Source organism: Anomaloglossus baeobatrachus, chromosome 9 (assembly GCF_048569485.1).
Source record: "Anomaloglossus baeobatrachus isolate aAnoBae1 chromosome 9, aAnoBae1.hap1, whole genome shotgun sequence".
In the NCBI taxonomy this organism is placed as follows: Eukaryota; Metazoa; Chordata; class Amphibia; order Anura; family Aromobatidae; genus Anomaloglossus; species Anomaloglossus baeobatrachus.
This window is the reverse complement of record NC_134361.1, coordinates 202978498-203000376: the sequence shown is the minus strand read 5'-3', so window position 1 is coordinate 203000376 and position 21879 is coordinate 202978498. Positions and strand designations below refer to the sequence as shown.

General features: G+C 51.3%; 1 protein-coding gene across 2 annotated transcripts in view; it reads right to left on the bottom strand.

Moving 5' to 3' along the window:
• Positions 1–21879, bottom strand: part of KDM5C (lysine demethylase 5C) — a 106860-nt gene that overhangs the window by 82169 nt on the left and 2812 nt on the right. For both annotated transcript variants that reach the window (XM_075324276.1, XM_075324277.1), the window contains exons 3-4: positions 18726–18803; positions 12815–12937 (exon numbers count right to left, since the gene is read on the bottom strand). In XM_075324276.1, the coding sequence (XP_075180391.1) occupies positions 12815–12937; positions 18726–18803 (201 nt within the window). The remainder of the gene's footprint in view (positions 1–12814; positions 12938–18725; positions 18804–21879) is intronic.

Below are 21879 nucleotides of genomic sequence, written 5' to 3'. Positions count from 1 at the left end.
TCTATCTGCCTGTCAGTGGCATCCTTCAGGGATGAGCCATCGGCAACAGACACAACTGACCTAGCGGCCAATCTGGAGACCGGAGGATCCACCTTGAGGGGAGTGGGCCCAGCCCTTAACGACTTCAGGCGGAAAGGGATAACGCGTGTCAGTGTGCCGTTTAGCAAAGCGCTTGTCCGGAACCGCTCTGGGCTTCTGGACAGCGTCCCTGAAGTTAGAGTGATCAAAAAACGTATTGCGAGTACGTTTGGGAAACCGAAATTGATGCTTCTCCTGCCGAGAAGCCGGCTCCTCTGCAGGAGGAGGTGGGGGTGAGAGATCCAACACCTCGTTGATGGACGAGATAAGGTCATTTACTAAGGCGTCCCCTTCAGGAGCATCGAGGTTAAGGGCGAAGTCGTGGTCAGAGCCCTGAGCTCCCCCGTCCGCCTCGTCTTCCTGAGAGTCCTCGGGCTGGGATCCAGAGCAGCGTGAGGAGGTCGGGGAAGAGTCCCAGCGAGGTCGCTTAGCCGGTCTGGGGCTGCAATCCGGGCAGGAGTCCTCCGTCTGGGACTTAGTGGCTCTCATGGGAGCGCGATGCGGCGCGGACCAAGAAGGGCCTGGGGGAGACACACGAACAGGGGCCGGGGCCTGTGAAGGACCTGGTCTGGACTTCAAAGCCTCAAGGAGCTTAGATGACCATTTGTCCATAGACTGTGCAATGGATTGAGAAAGTGACAGAGTGTCTCAGCGAAAGAGGCCAACGACGGTGTCTCTGTCCCTGCTGACTGCTCAGGGGGATCTACATGAGCCGAGGGGTCAGCAAGTGTCCGAGGCTCCGGCTGAGCAAGCGTGACAGGAGTCGTGCAGCGATCACAGTGAGGGTAGGTGGATCCCGCAGGCAACATAGCCCTACAAGAGGTACAGTCCGAGAAAAAAAAAAAAAATCTGTGCCTTAGGGGCTTTGCTCCTTGTGGACGACATGCTGTAAGCAATCGGTGTCTCTTAGGAGAGTGACCACTGAGGGTATATGGGGAAAAGGGTATACAGCTGGATCGAAAAGAAGGGAATTTTGTTTACTTACCGTAAATTCCTTTTCTTCTAGCTCCTATTGGGAGACCCAGACAATTGGGTGTATAGCTTCTGCCTCCGGAGGCCACACAAAGTATTACACTTTAAAAAGTGTAACCCCTCCCCTTTGCTATACACCCTCCCGTGCATCACGGGCTCCTCAGTTTTGGTGCAAAAGCAGGAAGGAGGAAACTTATAAATTGGCCTAAGGTAAATTCAATCCGAAGGATGTTCGGAGAACTGAAACCATGGACCAAAAGAACAATTCAACATGAACAACATGTGTACACAAAAGAACAACTAGCCCGAAGGGAACAGGGGCGGGTGCTGGGTCTCCCAATAGGAGCTAGAAGAAAAGGAATTTACGGTAAGTAAACAAAATTCCCTTCTTCTTTGTCGCTCCATTGGGAGACCCAGACAATTGGGATGTCCAAAAGCAATCCCTGGGTGGGTAAAAGAATACCTCGATAAAAAGAGCCGAAAAACGGCCCCCTCTTACAGGTGGGCAACTGCCGCCTGAAGGACTCGCCTACCTAGGCTGGCATCTGCCGAATCATCGGCATGCACCTGATAGTGTTTCGTGAAAGTGTGCCGACTCGACCAGGTAGCCGCCTGACACACCTGCCGAGCCGTAGTCTGGTGTCGCAATGCTCAGGACACCGACGGCTCTGGTAGAATGGGCCTTCAGCCCTGCAGGAATCGGAAGCCCAAAAGAACGGTATGCTTCAAGAATCGGTTCCTTGATTCACCGAGCCAAGATTGACTTGAAAACCTGAAATCCATTACTCTGGTCCGCGATAAGGACAAGAGCGCATCAGACCGGCGCAGGGGCGCCGTGCGAGAAATGTAGAGCCGGAGTGCTCTCACCAGATCTAATAATGCAAATCCTTTTCACATTGGTGAACTGGATACGGACCCAAAGAGGGTAAGACGAAACGGGGATACCTTAGGGAGAAAGGCCGGGACCGGACGTAGAACCACCCTATCCTGGTGAAACACCAGGAAGGTGGCTTTGCATGACAGCTCTGCCAGCTGAGATACTCGTCTGAGTGATGTGACTGCCACTAGGAAGGCCACACTTTGCGAAAGAAAGTGGGCAAGGCAAACGGCCAGGGAGTAAAACCCTGATCAGAGCCCCAGGATAAGAAGATCCTCCAAGTCCTGTGATAGATCTTGGCGGACGTTGGTTTCCTGGCCTGTCTCATGGTGGCAATGACATCTGGAGATATCCCTGATGACGCTAGGAGCCACCACACAGTGAGGATTAGAGCCGTAGAAGTCCGAAGGAAATATGGCCCTTGAGGCAGCAAGTCAGGTCGGTCAGGGAGTGCCCACGGTTGACCCACCGTGAGGTGCCACAGATCCGGGTACCACGATCACCTCGGCCAGTCTGGAGCAACGAGGATGGCGCGGCGACAGTCTGACCTGATCTTGCGTAACACTCTGGGCAGTAGTGCCAGAGGAGGAAATACATAAGGCAGTCGAAACTGCGACCAGTCGTGAACTAGCGCGTCTGCCGCCAGAGCTCTGAGCTCCTCGGACCGAGCCCTGAATGCCGGGACTTTGTTGTAGTGCTGAGACGCCATTAGATCGACGTCCGGCGTTCCCCAACGGCAACAGATCTCTAGAAACACATGCGGGTGAAGACCATTCCCCTGTGTCCATGCCCTGGCGACTGAGAAAAATCTGCTTCCCAGTTTTCTACGCCCGGGATGTGAACTGCGGAGAAGTTGGAGGCTGTGGCTTCCGCCCACAGCCGCATCTGCCGAACTGCTCGGAAGGCTTGACGACTGCGTGTGCCGCCCTGGTGGTTGATGTACGCAACTGCCTTGGCGTTGTCCGACTGAATTCGGATCTGCCTGCCGTCCAGCTACCGCTGGAACACCTTTAGAGCTAAATCCACTGCCCTTATCCCCAGAACATTTAACCGAGGGGAGGACTCTGTCGGAGTCCAGGTTCCCTGAGCCGAGTGGTGGAGGAAGACCGCTCCCCACCCTGACAGACTCGCGTCCGTCGTGACCCCAGCCCCGGCTGGGGGCCGGAAGGATTTTTCCTTCGCCCAGGAAGTGGAAAGAAGACACCACTGAAGAGAGGTTTTGCTCCAAGGGAAAGAGAGACGTTCTTGTCTAGGGACGTCGACCTCCTGTCCCATTTGCGGTGTCCGAAAGAATCGGACGCAGACGAAACTGCGCAAGGGAACTGCCTCCCTTGCTGTCACCATCTTCCTGGGACAGTGCATGAGGCGCCTCAAGGGGTGACTGGGCCCGAAGGAGAGATTGCACCCCTGTCTGTAGTGAACGCTGACTATGCAGCGGAAGCTTCACTATCGCTGAGAGAGTATAAAACTCCATCCCGAGATAAGTCAGTGATTGGGTCGGTGTCAGCTTTGACCCTGGAATTTTGATGACCCACCCGAACCCCTGGAGAGTCTCCAGAGCAATGGTCAGGTTGTGTTGACATGCCACCCAGGAGGGTGTCTTGACTAGAGGATCGTCTAGGTAAGTGATCACCGAGTGGCCCTGTAGGACCGCCACCACTGCTGCCATGACCTTGGTGAAGACCCGTGGGGCTGTCGCCAGGCCGAATGGCAGTGCCACGAACTGAAGGTGTTCATCCCTGATGGCGAAACGCAGAAAGCGTTGAAGCTCGGGTGCGATCGGCACATGGAGATAAGCATCCTTGATGTCAATTGATGGTAGGAAGTCTCCTTGTGACATCGAGGCTTCAGAGTGTTCACCGCCTGAAAAAGTGCATCGGCTCACTCGGGGGGCGGAGATGTTCTGAAGAAACGAGTCTGAGGACGAGAGCCGAGCTGTATCCTGTAACCGTGAGACAGAATGTCTCTCACCCATCGGTCTTGGACTGCGGCAACGAGACTGTCTAGTAACTTCATCCAATTGCTCGCCAAACAAACGGTCGCCATAAAATGGCAAACCGGTTAAGAACTTCTTGGAAGCAGAGCCTGCCTTCCATTCACGTAGCCACATAGCCCTGCAGACTGCCACTGAATTGGTGGATGCTACCGCTGTACGGCTCGCAGAGTCCAGGAACGGCGTTCATGGCGTAGAACGAAAAAAACCTACGCCTGAGAAGTGAAGGACACAACCTGCGTGGCAGAGTTATGTGCAACCGCAATAATCTCAGCCGGAGAAGCTGAGATAGCTTGGAGTGCCCTCACGGCTGCGAAGGCTGGAGCAAAAGATGCGACTATGGCTTCATAGATGGATTTCATCATAAGCGTTATTTGCCTGTCAGTGGCATTCGTGAGAGATGGACATCTGCCCCTAATACTACGGATCTAGCCGCCAGCCTAGAGACTGGAGGATCCACCCTGTGACACTGAGCCCAACCGTTAAGCACGTCAGGGGGGAAAAGGGTAACGCGTGTCAATAAGGCGCTTAGTAAGCGCTTGTCCGTCAAGTTCTGTGCTACTGGACGGCCCCTCTGGAGTTAGAGTGATCGAAACACGCACTCCTGATGAAGTCGGGGAAGGTTCCCAGCGGGCCCGCTTAGCCTATCATAGGCCGCGGTCCGTGACGGAGTTCTCACCGTGGGATCTGGGTGTTACCCCAGGATGTTGTACCGACTCAGAGGGACCCGGGAGCGATGAACTCACAGCTCCCTGGCCCTGTGGTATCGGTCTGGACTGCAAGGCTGCCAGTATCTTAGCAGACCCCCTGTCCATAGACAGAGTCCTGTGATGTGAAAGCTATTCAGAGATTTGCTGATTTCATCATGGAAACTGTCGCTGTCATCTGTGCAGTGCCCGTAATATAGCCGCACAAGAGGTACCGGTTGTAAAATAAGCCAGTGCCTTGGCACCCTTACTCTTTAAGAGCAGACAACAGCATGTTGTCCGCAGAGTAATCAGTGAGGGTATACAGCCAAAAACAAATAATGCTGCCGAACAGTGAGATCATATACCATATAAATAAACACATGTGAGCAAGGATGGTTGACCTTAGGGAGATCAACATCCACCACTGCGGAGACACCATCACGTGTTTCTCAACGCAGTGATTCTAGAGCAATGCCCCCTCGGAAATATTCAAAGCAAGAAAGCCTGCGGAGACACCATCACATGTTTCTCAACGCTGGCAGCAAACTAGCCAGGTCTTTCACCGGGAAGGAACAACCACGGGAAGGGCAGTCTCCAGTCAAGGAGACCACCTATGCCAAACATGGTATCCATCCACAGACAGCCGTTTCGGGGTATTTGCCCCTCATCAGTGTGGAGTAGGAATCCGAGGGGGCATTGCTCTAGAATCACTGCGTTGAGAAACACGTGATGGTGTCTCCGCAGTGGTGGATGTTGATCTCCCTAAGGTCAACCATCCTTGCTCACATAGTCTTTTACTAGGCAATGTCCCACTAGCCAGATTCCTACTCCACACTGATGAGGGGCAAATACCCCGAAACGGCTGTCTGTGGATGGATACCATGTTTGGCATAGGTGGTCTCCTTGACTGGAGACTGCCCTTCCCGTGGTTGTTCCTTCCCGGTGAAAGACCTGGCTAGTTTGCTGCCAGCGTTGAGAAACATGTGATGGTGTCTCCGCAGGCTTTCTTGCTTTGAATATAAATAAACACATATACATATATATATATATATATATATATATCCATATCCATCCCGGCACCCTAGGGGAACCAGCACCGGGTGACCGGTGTGGCTTACCAACCGCTTGTGTCCTCCAGATTCCCTGTCGCGGGTCCCCCAGAGCTGTAGAGCTGTGCAGCTGCAGCATACACCGGTAGAATGCCAAACATGGCCGCCGGAGCTCTCAATGGGGGTGTGGAGCCATGGGCGGCGCTGGCAAAGAAGGGAATTTTGTTACTTACCGTAAATTCCTTTTCTTCTAGCTCCTATTGGGAGACCCAGACGATTGGGGTGTATAGCACTGCCTCCGGAGGCCACACAAAGCATTACACTAAAAAGTGTAAGGCCCCTCCCCTTCTGGCTATACACCCCCAGTGGGATCACTGGCTCACCAGTTTTAGTGCAAAAGCAAGAAGGAGGAAAGCCAATAACTGGTTTAAACAAATTCACTCCGAAGTAACATCGGAGAACTGAAAACCGTTCAACATGAACAACATGCGTACCCGAAAAACCACCAAAAATCCCGAAGGACAACAGGGCGGGTGCTGGGTCTCCCAATAGGAGCTAGAAGAAAAGGAATTTACGGTAAGTAACAAAATTCCCTTCTTCTTCGGCGCTCCATTGGGAGACCCAGACGATTGGGACGTCCAAAAGCTGTCCCTGGGTGGGTAAAGAAATACCTCATGTTAGAGCTGCAAAGACAGCCCTCCCCTACGGGGAGGCAACTGCCGCCTGCAGGACTCTTCTACCTAGGCTGGCGTCCGCCGAAGCATAGGTATGCACCTGATAATGTCTTGGTGAAAGTGTGCAGACTCGACCAGGTAGCTGCCTGGCACACCTGTTGAGCCGTAGCCTGGTGTCGTAATGCCCAGGACGCACCCACGGCTCTGGTAGAATGGGCCTTCAGCCCTGATGGAACCGGAAGCCCCGCAGAACGGTAGGCTTCAAGAATTGGTTCCTTGATCCATCGAGCCAGGGTGGATTTTGCAGCCTGCGATCCCTTGCGCTGACCAGTGACAAGAACAAAGAGTGCATCCGAGCGGCGCAGGGGCGCCGTGCGGGAATGTAGATTCTGGGTGCTCTACACCAGATCCAACAATGCAAAGCCATTACATATCGATGAAATGGATAAAAGGAAAGGTAAGAAGATATCCTGATTGTGATAAAAAGGGGATACCACCTTAGGGAGAAACTCTGGGATCGGACGCAGCACTACCTTATCTTGGTGAACACCAGGAAGGGAGCTTTGGATGACCGCGCTGCTAGTTCGGACACTCTCCGAAGAGACGTGACCGCTACCAGAAAGGCCACTTTCTGTGAAAGTCAAGAAAGTGAAAACATCCCTCAGAGGCTCGAAGGGCGGCTCCTGGAGAGCAATTAATACCCTGTGCAGATCCCATGGGTCTAACGGCCTCTTGTACGGAGGGACAATGTGATAATCCCCCTGCAGGAACGTGCGCACCTGAGGAAGTCGTACTAGGCGCTTCTGAAAGAAAACCGACAGCGCTGCGACTTGTCCTTTAAGGGAGCCGAGCGACAAACCTTTTCCCAATCCAGATGCAGGAAGGGAGGAAAAAGGAGACAACGCAAATGGCCAGGGAGACACTCCCGAAGCAGAGCACCAAGATAAGAATAACGTCCACGTCTTGTGGTAGATCTTGGCAGACGTCGGCTTCCTAGCCCGTCTTAAGGTGGCAATGACGTCTTGAGATAATCCTGAAGACGCTAGGATCTCGGACTCAATGGCCATACAGTCAGGATCAGGGCCGTAGAATTCAGTGGAAAAAACGGCCCTTGGGACAGTAAGTCTGGCCGGTCTGAGAGTGCCCACGGTTGGCCGACCGTGAGATGCCACAGATCCGGGAACCACGACCTCCTCGGCCAGTCTGGGACGACGAGGATGGCGCGGCGGCAAGCGGAGCTGAGCTTGCGTAGCACTCTGGGCAACAGTGCCAGAGGTGGAAACACATAGGGTAGCTGGAACTGCGACCAATCCTGAACTAGGGCGCCTGCCGCCAGAGCTCTTTGCTCGTGAGACCGCGCCATGAAAATCGGGACCTTGTTGTTGTGCCGAGACGCCATTAGTTCGACGTCCGGCATCCCCCAGCTGCTACAGATTTCCTGACACCATTCTGGGTGCAGAGGCCATTCCCCTGCGTCCATGCCCAGGCGACTGAGGAAGTCTGCTTCCCAATTTTCTACGCCCGGGATGTGAACTGCGGATATGGTGGATGCTCTGTCCCCCACCCACGTCAGAATCCGCCGGATTGCCTGGTAGGCTTGGCGATGCGTGTTCCGCCTTGGTGGGCGATGTCTGCCACCGCTGTGGAATTGTCCGACTGAATTCGGATCCGTTTTCCTTCCAGCCACTGCTGGAAGGCTTGCAGGGCAAGATACACTGCCCAGATTTCCAGAACATTGATCTGAAGGATGGACTCCTCTGAAGAGAGTCCTTGACCGTCTGAGAAGGGAAACGTTCCTGTCTAGGGACGTCGACTCCCCAACCCATTGGCAAGGCATGTCCCATTGAAGTGGACGCAGATGAAACTGCGCGAAAGTGACTGCCTCTGCATGAGGCGTCTTAAGGGGTGTGACTGGCCTTGAAGGAGAGACTGCACCCCCGTCTGTAGTGAACGCTGCTTGTCCAGCGGAAGCTTCACTATCGCTGAGGGAGTGTGAAACTCCATGCCCAGATATGTCAGCGATTGGGTCGGTGCCCGATGTAACCTTGAAAAGTTGATGATCCACCCGAAACTCTGGAGAGTCTCCAGCGCCCCGTTCAGGCTGTGTTGGCATGCCTCTTGAGAGGGTGCCTTGACAAGTGGATCGTCCCAGTAAGGATCACAGAGTGACCCTGAGAGTGCAGGACTGCTCCCACTGCTGCCCTGAACTTGGTGAAAACCCGTAGGGCTGTCGCCAGACCGAAGGGCAGGGCTACGCACTGAAGATGGTCGTCTTCAATAACGAAACTTAGCAAACGCTGGTGCTCTGGAGCAATCGGCACGTGGAGATAAGCATCCTGATATCTATTGATGCTAGGAAATCTCCTTGAGACATTGAGGCAATGACGGAGCGGAGGGTTACATCCGGAACCGCCTGGCCTTCACGTGCTTGGTGAGCAGTTTTAGGTCCAGAACGGAACGGAAAGAGCCACCCTTTTTTGGCACCCCAATCAGATTGGAGGAAAAAACCGTGTCTTGTTCCTGAAGAGGAACAGGGATTACCACTCCTTCTGCCTGCAGAAGAGCATCGGCTCGGTGGGGGGGGGGGGGGGGGAATGTCCTGTACACGTGAGACACAATGTCTCTCACCCACCGGTCTGTGACCTGCGGCAGCTAAATGTCGCCAAGCGGGAGAGTCTGCCACCAACCGCGGATGCGGAGAGAGAGAGCTGAAGTCCTGAGGAGACCGCCTTGGTAGCGGTTCCTCCTGCAGCCTTCCTTGGGCGTGATTGAGCCCGGCCGGAATTTGAGCCCCTCTGAGCATTTTGAGCCCTTTTGGACGAGGACAATTGGGACCTGCCCGAGCCTGGGAAGGACCGAAACCTCGACTGTCCCCCCAGGACAGCATTACTAGGGTAAGTCGCAATGCAGACATTGCGAGGTTAAGGACACCACCTGCGGCACAGATGTACATGTGCTCAAGACCAGCTGCGCAAGACCAGCTGAAAAAGCTTAGAGTGCCCATACGGCTGCGAATGCCGGAGCAACCGACACGCTGATAGCTTCACAGACAGATTTCAACCAGAGGTCCATCTGTCTGTCAATGGCATCTTTAAGCGACGTCCCATCTCCACTGCAACTATGGATCTAGCCGCAAGCCTGGAGATTGGGGGATCCACCTTTGGACCCTGGGTCCAGCGCTTTACCACGTCAGGGGGAAGGGATAACGTGTATCCTTAATACGTTTGGAGAAAACGCTTATCTGGTAAGCGTGGTGTTTCTGAACTGCTTTTCTGAAGTCAGCGTGGCCAGAAAAGTACTCAATATACGCATGAGATACTGAAAAAGGATTTTTCCTGCTGTAAGCTGACTCCTCCCCTGGGGGAGCTGAGGGAGCATTATCCAACATTCCATTGATGGACGCTATAAGATCATTCACTATGGCGTCACCATCCGGTGTATCCGGATTGAGAGCGGTGTCAGGACCAAAGCCCTGATCAGCTACGTCTGCCTCATCATACAGAGAGTCCTCTGCTGGGACCCTGACCAGTGATGAAGCCGAGTGCCGCACCCAGCGAGCTCGCTTAGGCTGTCTGGGACTGCCGTCCGTGTCAGAGCCTTCACCCTGGAATGCCTGGGACCCCCCCCCGGAGCACTGATTATGTTCCAAATGAGGGTGGCCAGGGAGCATTAATCAAGATTGCCCATGGCCTGTCTGGACTGCAAAGTCTCTATCCCATGACAATCTATCAGCCGAAACTGCAACTCCGTCCCTGTCCCTGGACAGGGTTCACAGGTGGTTCCTTTGGCCACCTCTAGTAGAGACCCCGGCTGACCAAGTGCTACAGGGGAGCATTGCACACAATGGGGGTCAGTGGAACCTGCCGGTGGAACAGTATCACATGCAGGAAAAGCAGCATAGAAAGCCTGTGTTGCTTTTTTTTGCTGCTGTATTCTAGCCATCTATGCAATGTATAGCATACAAGCATAAACACTTCAGCACATGCAATACAAGCAGCATAGAAAGCCTGTGCCTTGGCACCCTTGCTTTTTTGCTGCTGTTGTCCAGCCATCTAGGAGAATATAGCCAAGAGTAGCGACCGTACAGTGCAATGTATAGCATACAAGCATAAGTACAAATGAACACTTCAGCACATGCAATACAAGCAGCCTATAAAGCCTGTGCCTTGGCACCCATGCTTTTTTGCTGCTGTTGTCCAGCCCTCTAGGAGAATATAGCCAAGAGTAGCGACCGTACAGTGCAATGTATAGCATACAAGCATAAGTACAAATGAACACTTCAGCGCATGCAATACAAGCAGCCTAGAAAAACTGTGCCTTAGCACCCTTGCTTTTTTGCTGCTGTTATCTCGCCATCTAGGAGGGCATATAGCCAAAGATAGCGACCGTACAGTGCAGTGTATAGCATACAAGCATAAAATACAAATGGACACTTCGGTATTTAGTGGGGTCAGCACTTCAGGTGCTGCTTACCGCCCGCCTATAACGCGGGTGTGTGGTCGCCAGAGCCCTGTGAGTGGTTGCCCAGAGCATTCTCCGTTCCCCAGCTCGGACTGCGTGCAGGAATGGCTGCCGGCGTCCTTCTCCAGCTCGTGTGACGAGGGGCGGGCCGTGGGCGTGCCCCAGACAAGAGCGGGAAACTGGCGTCCCACTGTGTCCAGTGAAGGGGGCTGGAGAATGCAAAGCAGACTCCAGCCCTCGGCGCTGACTGTCTGTACAGCGTCCCGCCTCACCCCTGACTGGCAGGGCTGGAGGCGGGAACGAAACGAAAACTAGGCCGCAAAGCCGGGGACTCGAGTAATAAGCGCGGCCGTCCATGTGCACGGCCAGCGCGGAAGTCCCCGGCGCACCACAAGTCCCAGCCGCGCCACAATGTAAAAAACACCCAGCAGCGGCCGGCGCGGCAGTTCCCAATACATAAAGTCACTCAGCAAAGCTGTAGTGAATAATAGCACGAGCACTCCGCGCTGTTGCCCCCGGCGCACTAACACTCCCAGCAATGCTGGTGTGTGTGTGCGCGCTTGCCCGGGGACACAGAGTACCTTAATGTAGCAGGGCCTGTCCCTGACGATACTCAGCTCCATATCCAGCAGGTTCTCTGGGTCTGTGGATGGAGCCCGGTCTCAGTGCCTGGAGACCTGTAAGATCCCACTTCGCCCAGAGCCCTGAGGGGGGATGGGGAAGGAAAACAGCATGTGGGCTCCAGCCTCCGTACCCGCAATGGGTACCTCAACCTTGACAAACACCGCCGACATAAAGTGGGGTGAGAAGGGAGCATGCTGGGGGCCCTAGTATGGGCCCTCTTTTCTTCCATCCGACATAGTCAGCAGCTGCTGCTGACTAAACAGTGGAGCTATGCGTGGATGTCTGACCTCCTTCGCACAAAGCAGAAAACTGGTGAGCCAGTGATCCCACTGGGGGTGTATAGCCAGAAGGGGAGGGGCCTTACACTTTTTAGTGTAATGCTTTGTGTGGCCTCCGGAGGCAGTGCTATACACCCAATCGTCTGGGTCTCCCAATGGAGCGCCGAAGAAAGGCGGGAATCTGGAGGCCCCATAGTGGTCAATGAAAGGGGAGAGGAGACATGCAAAGATGCTCCAGCCCTCTGTCGGTAATCCCGCCCTTACCCCTGACAGGCAGGCCCGGGGGCGGGATTTTTCGCGACTAGGCCGCGGTGAAGCCGGGGACTAAATTTAAGGCCGTGCCCGACAAGCAGGCACGGTCGGCGCGGAAGTCCGATGAAAAAACAACGGACGGCGCTTCCGGGGAGAAGGGCGACCTCTCTCCCTGTACAGTCCCCACATGGGGACACAGTACCTTGAAGGTGCAGGGCCCGGTCCCTGGGGGTGAAGACGCTCCGGTCCGGCAGGTTCCACCAGGGGCTGCGGATGGAGCACGGTCTCAGCAGGTGAATGACCGATGAGGCTCCCACTTCTCCCAGAGCCGCATAAGGGATGGTGAAGGAGACGGCATGTGGCTCCAGCCTCTGTACCCGCAATGGGTACCTCAACCTTAACAACACCGGCGACATAGTGGGGTGAGAAGGGAGCATGCCGGGGACCCCATAGGGGACCTCTTTTCTTCCGTCATACTGTGTATGAGAAATCTTTTTTTTTTTTTTTTTTTTTTTTTTATGAGTGGATGTGCCTCCTTCCACACAAAGCATAAAACTGAGGAGCCCGTGGTCCACGGGGAGGGTGTATAGGCAGAGGGGAGGGGTTACACTTTTTAAAGTGTAATACTTTGTGTGGCCTCCAGAGGCAGAAGCTATACACCCAATTGTCTGGGTCTCCCAATGGAGCGACAAAGAAATATATATTACATTTAAAAAAAAATTATATATTGTTAAATGTAATATATTTTTAAAATTAAGATATTTTTTTAATTTAATATATATTTTTTTAATATAATATATATAATATATATTTTTTTCCTTCACCATTTACATATTTAAATCTACCGGCGCACAATATACAAATCACCTTATTCAGGCCGTACAAGTCCAGGATTCTTCGCTCCACATTGGGAATCTTTAACGACGACCCCTGGATCTCCCAGAACTTGGCGATTTGGTCCAAGTAATTCAACTTCACTCTAGTTTCTGCCTGAAAATTGGGGGGGGGGAAAAAAAATAATTAAAAACAAAAGCTAAGAGTTACAATATACATTAACAATTACTGAATCTATGAAAGCTCTATAGCTTTCCCATGCACTTTTTGAGCAATTTCTTTGCTGTCAGTGAGTGAAAACTCTTAATGCCAAACATTTATATGCCAATTAAACTTAAAAGGGGTTTCCGGCTTGATCGAATTTTAAGGGGTTGTTCACTACTTGGACCGCTGCTTCTTAAATATTACATTCCGCAATATAAATCATCATCTATTTGCCCCGATGTGTGATTGTTCTGCCACGTGACCCCGGCACATCCACCTCCGGAGATCCGGCACTGAAATTGCTGACAAACTTTGTTACAGAGGGGTGGGAAGGTCGAGTTAAAGCTTAAATTCTTAAATTGACCCTTTTCAAAACTTTGCTTATTTGGCAGATGATTAGGTGTCTGGACAAACAATAAGTCTTGTCCCAGAGTAAATGGTAAAAATCCAGGGTGGGGGTTGACAGTTTTTTGGCTCCTCTAATTTCTATGCCGGGGTATGAGCGGTGCTCTCCACAGGCCCCCAGAACTTTTCCTCTAGTCCTCTCCCTGCAGCACGATGTCTGATCACTCCTGGATCATTGTCTAATATCCATCTCTAAGGTGCGGAAGTGCGAGGTCTCTTCCGTCAGGCCTAGCTCCACACTCAGCCCCTGTAAGAGACCACCGACTCAGTCTGGATCTCTTTTCAACAGTGACTTTTCTCCCCCTTAATTAGTGGTTGGACCTGGCGTGGTACAAGTGCCACCCACGCTGGGGAAGAGCCTTTTATAACCCGACGGTATAGGGTGTATCGTGTCCTCATCAGCAGACCAACGTTGGACCTTTCTTCTGTACTTCATCCACTGGATACATCACCAGGAAAGTCCTCGCTTCAAAGTTACAACCAACAATGCAATGGCTGCGGTTTAGCAGAGTCATGCTGTGGAGGGCAAAAATCCCACCTCTTAGCCGACCGCATCACCCAGGGAGTGTATTACCGATTTACTTAGCCAAGAAAGAACCAAAACCTAGGGTGGAGGGGGTGGTCAATTAATTATAGTCATCTGTTCTAAATGGGGCCGGCATTTCATGAAATCGAGACTGGAGCACTAACTGCGTTAGTAACAAAGATCCCCAGGTGTCGACAGAAGAGCTTGTTGAGGCCAGTATGCCAACCACATCACCCTGGAGGCCCGTCCAAGAGGATTGTCCTCATGGACCTCTAATTCCAACCAAGTTAGCTAATATGCGGTTGGTGGATCCATCCGGAGAGCAGTCATCCAGGTCCCATGAACGCACCAAACCACCACTTGGTCCTCCTTGGCATGACTGCCACCCACCATACTATGCGGTCCCGAAATGTCACACACACGTCCATTATCACTGGATGTGGATGTGGTCTTAGGAATTTTCCCAAACGTCTTTCTTGTTAATAACATTCGGGAACGCAGAACAGCAGGTATACCCCCTGACATCGAGAGACGTGGATCATACCCTCCCCTCAGAAACGAGGCAGCTCAGTTTGAACCTAATGTCCATTGGAGACAGACACTACCTGTATCAGGTCTCTTCTGCGCCCCTCACACCTGAACTCCGGGAGGCCCATCTACTTCAGTCCTCGGGCCGCAATCTTTATACCATCAATTCAGTTCTTTAGACACGGTTTGGGACAGAGGACACATGGAAGAGGCCCTTTTCCATTCCAGCACTCTCATCTACAGAGATTTGCCTCTGGCTCTCTTTGGCCAACTCTTTCACCAGTGACAGATCTGGATCTGCTCCCAATTTTGGAGGTGCCCTTGTGGACCCCCTTTTCTTTTGTAGTTTGTTGATAGTCAAGTGTCATGTCCTCTTGCAGCCGGAGACCCTCTGGGCAGAGCTACTCCCATGTTGCCTACTTACGATGTAGAAAACCACTTAACATGCAGTTAGAGTCCCTCTCTCTGTGATGTTGCACAAACTGGTCACCAGCCAAGTCCCCTTCGAGTTTAAGGTCTTATCCCTGTGTCTGACCAGGACCTTTTCGAATCCCCTCAGGCGCTAAGGTCCCAGGTCCGTCACCCAGCCCTTAAGTACCAAGAACCGATTTTTCCAGTCTGAGGGCAAGTCTCTGGAGCATCTGCCATCCCAGACTCCCCCAGCCAGTCAGGTCCTATACTAGCCCTTTTGATGATGGGCCTCCTTCGATGACATTAACTCTGATAGGAAACGTGCCCTTTACCAAAATGGTGTTGGCCTACTAATACGTACTAGGGAGGTGGTGATGGGCAACAAGAGCCCTTTGGCCAAGCGGAAGGGCACCAGAATCCTTCACTCGGAGCCTCATTTCAGCTCTTCTGGCAAACTACGTCCTAGAGTTGGACGATGAGGTTGTGGATTTCTCAGCTAACAAAAGCCTAGATCCTGGTATGTGGGCTTCTCTGAGGGCCTTTAGCCATCTTCCTCCTGGTATGGATCTCTTCTTATCCCACCTCAACAGCAGAGCTCTATTCTATATTTTAGGTCGAAGAACCCGCAGGACTTGGACCATGTAGTGAAGAGCTCATCCACAGTGAAGTTCCCTCTACCTTCTCTCTCTTTATCCCCTCCTGGTCTCATGTTCCTCTTCGGTTTATGGCAAAGAGCAAGTCCGTGATCCTGGCAGCTCATGACTGGCGTCGCCGGGAATGGCTCAGACCTCATCCACTACTGTGACAGTCACTCTGTGGTCTCCTCATGTTCATCGTGACAGCTTTCCGTATCTTGGCTGCCCCCCCCCCTCCCCTCCCTTACCATAGATGCACCTGTATCCGTTAAGGCCGAGCTTCTAACATCTGGGGGTCTTCAACAAAATCACTCTAGGCCTGTATATCCCTAATGGCCAAGGCTTGCCACCGCACTTAGAACTATTACTTCTTAGTACAAGCACCCATCCTTCCACCCCTTGGGACCGCTCCTCTCTGCAGCCCACTTTGGATTTGGTTTTGCCTCTCTGGCACCCTTGATTACCGCAAGCAGGTCAAGTCCTTTCTCCAGCGAGTGCCAAGTACACCCGTCTTTACAGGTATCCAGTGGATCTAGGAGACTGTCCTTTCTAATCTTTTAGGAGCCTCTGTATGTGGAGTTTGCTAAATATCCGCGTCCTTGCAAACCCTACATCCAACTCTCCCCTCCAATAAGGTAATTTTAGCTTTTATGACAGTAAGGACCATCATTCAACTGTTGCCTGTTCTTCCTCCCATCCGTAGGAAGGTATTCTGCACTGGATTTGATCACGGCCATCGAAATCTATAATAGAAGCCTTGGACGAGCTCCTTCTCGTGTTTTCTGATGGGCCACTTTACCCCGGCAGCCTCATTTGTGATCATATTCAAATGGGATTGCTACAAGCTATGGTTAACTTCACCATGGTGGTCATCAATTGTTTTTTTGTTCCTCGGTTCTGCTCGCCATGGCCTCCACTTCGTCCATATGATTTAATGTTTCCCACCCATCCGGGATGGATTTAGGACGTCACACTGTCACGTGTGCCCCAATTTTATTGAGTAAATTGAATATTTGTACTCATCGTAAAATCCTTTTCTTGATGAATACATTAGGTGGGGCTAAGATTCCACCATGTTTTTATTACTTTTCTTTCCAGAGTTAGTTTGATCACCCTTAGGAAGGTTTTTCTTCTCCGGGGTCAAGTTTGCTGGTTAGAAAATCATACCTAGTTTTCGCAGTGCTCTCCTACCGGTTTTGGCACTCAACGGAGCTGCCTTATGTGACTGTCTAAGCCTTTATATCCCACTGAATCGAGTCACTCAGTTTTGAGCCTCCTAGTGGCCGGGCGTATACCCACAGTCCTGCCCGCCCCAACGTATTCAACGACAAAGGGATTTTATCAAAAGAACTAAAATCCAAGTTTTCCTCACTGCTCAGATTGCCTTCAGTCATTATCTTGGACGGTCACAGGATGGGTAAAGGCCCAGTCACACTAAACAACTTACCAGCGATCCCAATAAAGATACAACCTGATAGGGATCGCTGGTAAGTTGCTAGGAGGTCGCTGGTGAGATGTCACACTAAGCGACGCTCCAGCGATCCCACCAGCAACCTAACCTGGCAGGGATTGCTGGAGCGTCGCTACACGTGGAAGCATGCTGCGCTTGGTAACTAAGGTAAATATTGGGTAACCAACCCGATATTTACCTTGGTTACCAGCGCACAGCGCTTAGCGCTGGCTCCCTGCACACCTAGCCACAGTACACATCGGGTTAATTACCCGATGTGTACTCTGCTACGTGTGCAGGCAGCAGGAGCCGGCTTCTGCAGACGCTGGTAACCACGATAAACATCGGGTAACCAAGAAGCCCTTCCTTTGGTTACCCTATATTTACCTTCATTACCAGCGTCCGCCGCTCTCAGCTGTCAGTGCCGGCAGTGTATGCAGGGAGCCGGCACTGACAGTGTGAGAGCGGCGGATGCTGGTAACGAAGGTAAATATCGGGTAACCAAGGTAACGGCTTCTTTGTTACCCGATATTTACATTGGTTACCAGCGTCCGCAGAAGCCGGCTCCTGCTGCCTGCACATTTAGTTGTTGCTCTGTCGCTGTCACACACAGCAATGTGCGCTTCAAAGCGGGACAGCAACAACTAAAAAAATGGTCCAGGACATTCAGCAACAACCAACGACCTCACAGCAGGGGCCAGTTTGTTGCTGGATGTCACACACAGCAACATCGCTAGCAAGTTGTGCCTCAGCAGCGATGTTGCTTAGTGTGACGTGGCCTTAAGACACGGCCCAAGGACAGAAGGATTTTATGGCAAGTAAATATCCAATTTAATAGTCCCATTGACATTTTGCAATGGTCATAAAACAATCACAGAAAAACAATGGAGGGATTCCTGTGGAGATCACTCATCTCAAAATGGAGTGCAGGAGGCCGACGTAAACTTCTCCATTATGCCAATGCCTAACAGGAGCACATTTTAATGAGTTGGCCTAATGGAGCTTGTGGTACAACGTGAAGATCATGGACCCTGAGGAAACGTCTCCAAAAGGGTCTTTATTAGGCCACTTTCACATTGAGTTCCTCTCATTGTTCAATGGTCCCTGGCTTTGGTATTTCCCTTGTCATATCTTTAAACTTGTCAAGAGTTCGATATTGACTAAAAGGACCACTTAATATGGTGGTTATGGTGGTCTCCTAAAAAAAAGCCACTCCTTGGCTAGGTCCTTCCTGAAGGAATATCTGGCTATTTTCCGCGTCGAGACTCCTAACAGTCTCCACGGACCTTTTTGCTTTGCTCAATAGTCCCATCAGGGCTTCCATCTGAACCCTCCACAACACGGGTTTCGGATGCATGCGCCGACGGGGCCACTGACTATAATGGTGCAGACAAGAGTCACCGTGCACCATTTTCAGGAGTATACGCTTACTGGAGGTGGACAGACGCAGTCTGCTACGTCTGGGTGTCCACCTCCAATAAGCGTATAACCCCAAAAATGGTGCGGTCAGTGGCCCAGTCAGCGCAAGCGTCCAAAACGTGTTTTGTGGGGGGGGTCCAGAGGCAACCTATGAGTGGGGAGAGGAACGAAGTGTGAAAGTGGCCTTAGTATTTCTCTTATAAGGACTGATGGGACCTTTTGGGTACCCGTTGGCTCCAGCCCTTGCAGAGAGTGAATATGTAAGGTGCTGTAAGGGCTACCCATTGGCAGAACAAGTATATAGCCTGACTGCCATCTAAGATCACCAGTTTTAAGCAAAAAGCCAATTAAAATCTTCTGACTCACCTCTAATTCATTAAGCCTCTGAATACGTGGTGTGAAACGGAAGTTATCAACTTCCACAGCAAACGGTGGCTGCCAGTCCTGCAAAAGAGGGGAAAAAAATGTATTAATATATATAAATAAATATATATATATTTCAAAGTAGTGAAAAGTGATGGACACAATCATTAGAGGATGGACTGCGCTGCCTCCTAGTGTCGAGACACTGTACTGCATCAGGAAACGTCCCCATAACAGATGGGATCTGCACTTTGCTGCAACTCAAATTACTGGTCCCAGTAGGAAATGGCAAACAATAGTGGGACGAGTCTGGTCATAGAGAAACGCCTTTTATTGTCTGTAAATGGTGGAGGGCGTCTAGGTAAAGGGTGCGGAGGGATTAGAGGGTTGGAAGCTCTTATCAGTAGATCCCATCAGTTTTGAGATCTATGGGGTTCAGCAGAGCAAGGTGGGGAGTGGGGGGGGGGGGGGCTCGGATCAAGGCTGAGATCCCATGAACGGGTCCTGCAACCAAAGCAGGATTTAAAGGCCGCGTCTTCCTGCAGCACCGGAGGACTGTCCTAAATCGGTGACCAGGACACAGTGCAGATCGTAGATTTCTACCTCAATCTTCAGGTGCAGAAATGTAGGATGTCCCCGAGTAATCAATGGTCTCCAATAAACCCCTCTAAAATCCACCAGCAGCGATCTGATGCACATTTTATAACAGAAGGACCGGGTTCTTATAGTGACGCAATAAAACTATTAATGCAAAACTAGACCCTATGGAAGTTCTGTATTTTTCGCACTCACTTCTCAATTTTTAATATTAAAGTTGTGAATAGAGAACTGTGGGTTACATGATACGTAGTTGTATTTTCTCTTCGATGACCTTTCGATCCTCAGGACCCTCCACTAAAGGGGTATTCCAGTAAAAAGCCATTTTCCCTCCCATCTACCCACACTGGGAAAGTCCAGGACTCGTCAGTCTCCCTCGTTACTGTAAAGCATTTAATTATGGCGTCCTAATAACTCTCCGGCAGACGGTGCCCGAACGGGTTTGTGCAATTGCCTAGCAACAGGCAAAGGTGACCCAGATCCAGCGGAGTCACCTTCCATACTGCGGAGGCGGCACTTTTTTTTTTGCACAGGAACTGTAGGAGAGAAGCAAAACTGCAAGGTCTCGCCCTCCTCCCCGCACCCTGCACCCCCCATAGACAACAGTCTGGAGAGCAATTATAAAATTCCCAGCCGTCCTAACTATCGGGCGCGGCACAAACATGTCCCCCCTTTGTCCCTTTCCCATTCAGTGTTGTGTCGCGCTCACATGTGGTATCATCCCCGCACCACAAAACCTCATGTAAATAGACCGGGCTTTGTCGCTATTGCGGTTTGTTGTGGTTTTGCAAAAAAAAAAAAAAGCCACAGGTCTTAGTATGACAATATAAGGGCCCAAGCCGAATCTAGATGGTATGCAATATACACACTGTTAAGATTCAGCTCTGAATGTGAAGTTTTGTACAGGCCTGGAAAATCCCCTTTAATGTGTACAGACAGATTTAAAAGGGGTTTCCCTAAACTTTGGTAACAATTATCAAAAACAGTATTGGAGAGAGATACCATATTTTTCATTGTATAAGACGCACTGGATTATAAAATAAGCCCCAAATTGAGAGAGAAAAAAAAAAAAAAGTGTCGGTCTTCTATTCTAATCCGGTGGAGCGGGGGGGTAGTTTATTCATGGCAGGCGGAGGCGGACATGGAGCAGGGCTGGCAGCAGCGGCGGTGGTGGTGCAGTCGGGGGGGGGGGGTTGAAGGCATCACAGCAGGCAGAGGCTGTCGTCATGGAGCAGGGTGGTGCGGCGGATGTCCCAGATGCTTGGTGGCGCTGTGAACCAGACATCGAGAAACTGTCGGCGGAGCGGGCTTCAAAGATATGGCGCCTGGAGTTGGCGCATACGCAGATATTAAGTTATCAGCTCAATGACAAACAGAGCTGCGCACGCGTCACCTCCGGGTGCCATTTTCCTTAAGTCCACTGCTGGGACGTTAATGGGCCGGAGGCGTCGCATGCGCAGATGGAATCCTGAGCCGAGAGCGTCATTATTTGAAGCCCACACCCTCGATATCTTCATGATGGTCACTGCCTCACCGCCTGCCACGCAGCCCCCAAGCAGCACGCAGCCCCCAGCAGACCCCAGCCGCACGCAGACCCCAGTTACCATTCTTTACCACCCCTGGTAAGCTACATTCAGATTATAAAACACACCCCTCATTTGCCTCCCAAAAATTTGGGAGGAAGTTTGTCTGATAATCCTAAAAATACGTTAGATAGCACCCAAATTTGGGACCCCATTTGTTAAATCATAATGTTGACCCCAATATTAGGTTTCTGATGGGGATCTGATCTGATATAGCACCCAAATTTATGACCCCCATTGGTAAAGTCATAATGTTAACCCCAGTATTAGGTTTATGATGGGGATCCGATCTGATCTAGAACCCAAAGTTGGGACGCTATTGGTAAAATCGTGATGTTGACCCCAGTATTAGGTTTATGATGGGGGTCAGTTCTGATATAGCACCCAAATTTGGGACCCTAGTATTAGATTTCTGATGGGAATCCGATCTGATGTAGAACCCAGATTTGGGACGCTATTGGTAAAATCGTGATGTAAACCCGGTATTAGGTATATGATGGGGGTCCAATCTGATGACCGCTTGATCGCACTGGTGTAGAAAACATTGCCCACCTGCCACAAATCATGCAACACCCCAAACTTTAAATCTTGTGCCCCCAGATTTCTGACATCTCCCCCATATTTTGTACTGACAACCATAGATTCACATTTGGGCCGGGGTGGAGCATTTCTCTCCTGAGTCCATGTAAGGAAGAACTACTCCGGCTTCATGTTTCCTAATAAAAACCACAGTCCTTGATGTCATTAAAACTGTATAAATCATGGTTTAGATTACGTCCCCTTTAATGGATAGCAAACACAGATTACAGAACCCCTCCTGAGTCGCGGGGGGCCACCGAGCTCGGGGCAGGCAGGGCCGGAGTTTACTGCAGATCGTCAGATTTCACTGCTTACGTGAGAAAGGACGATCCAGATAATGGACGGTCATCACGTCTGCCTGACGAGGTGTGACTCCAGTCCTGCTCGACTATGGCGGA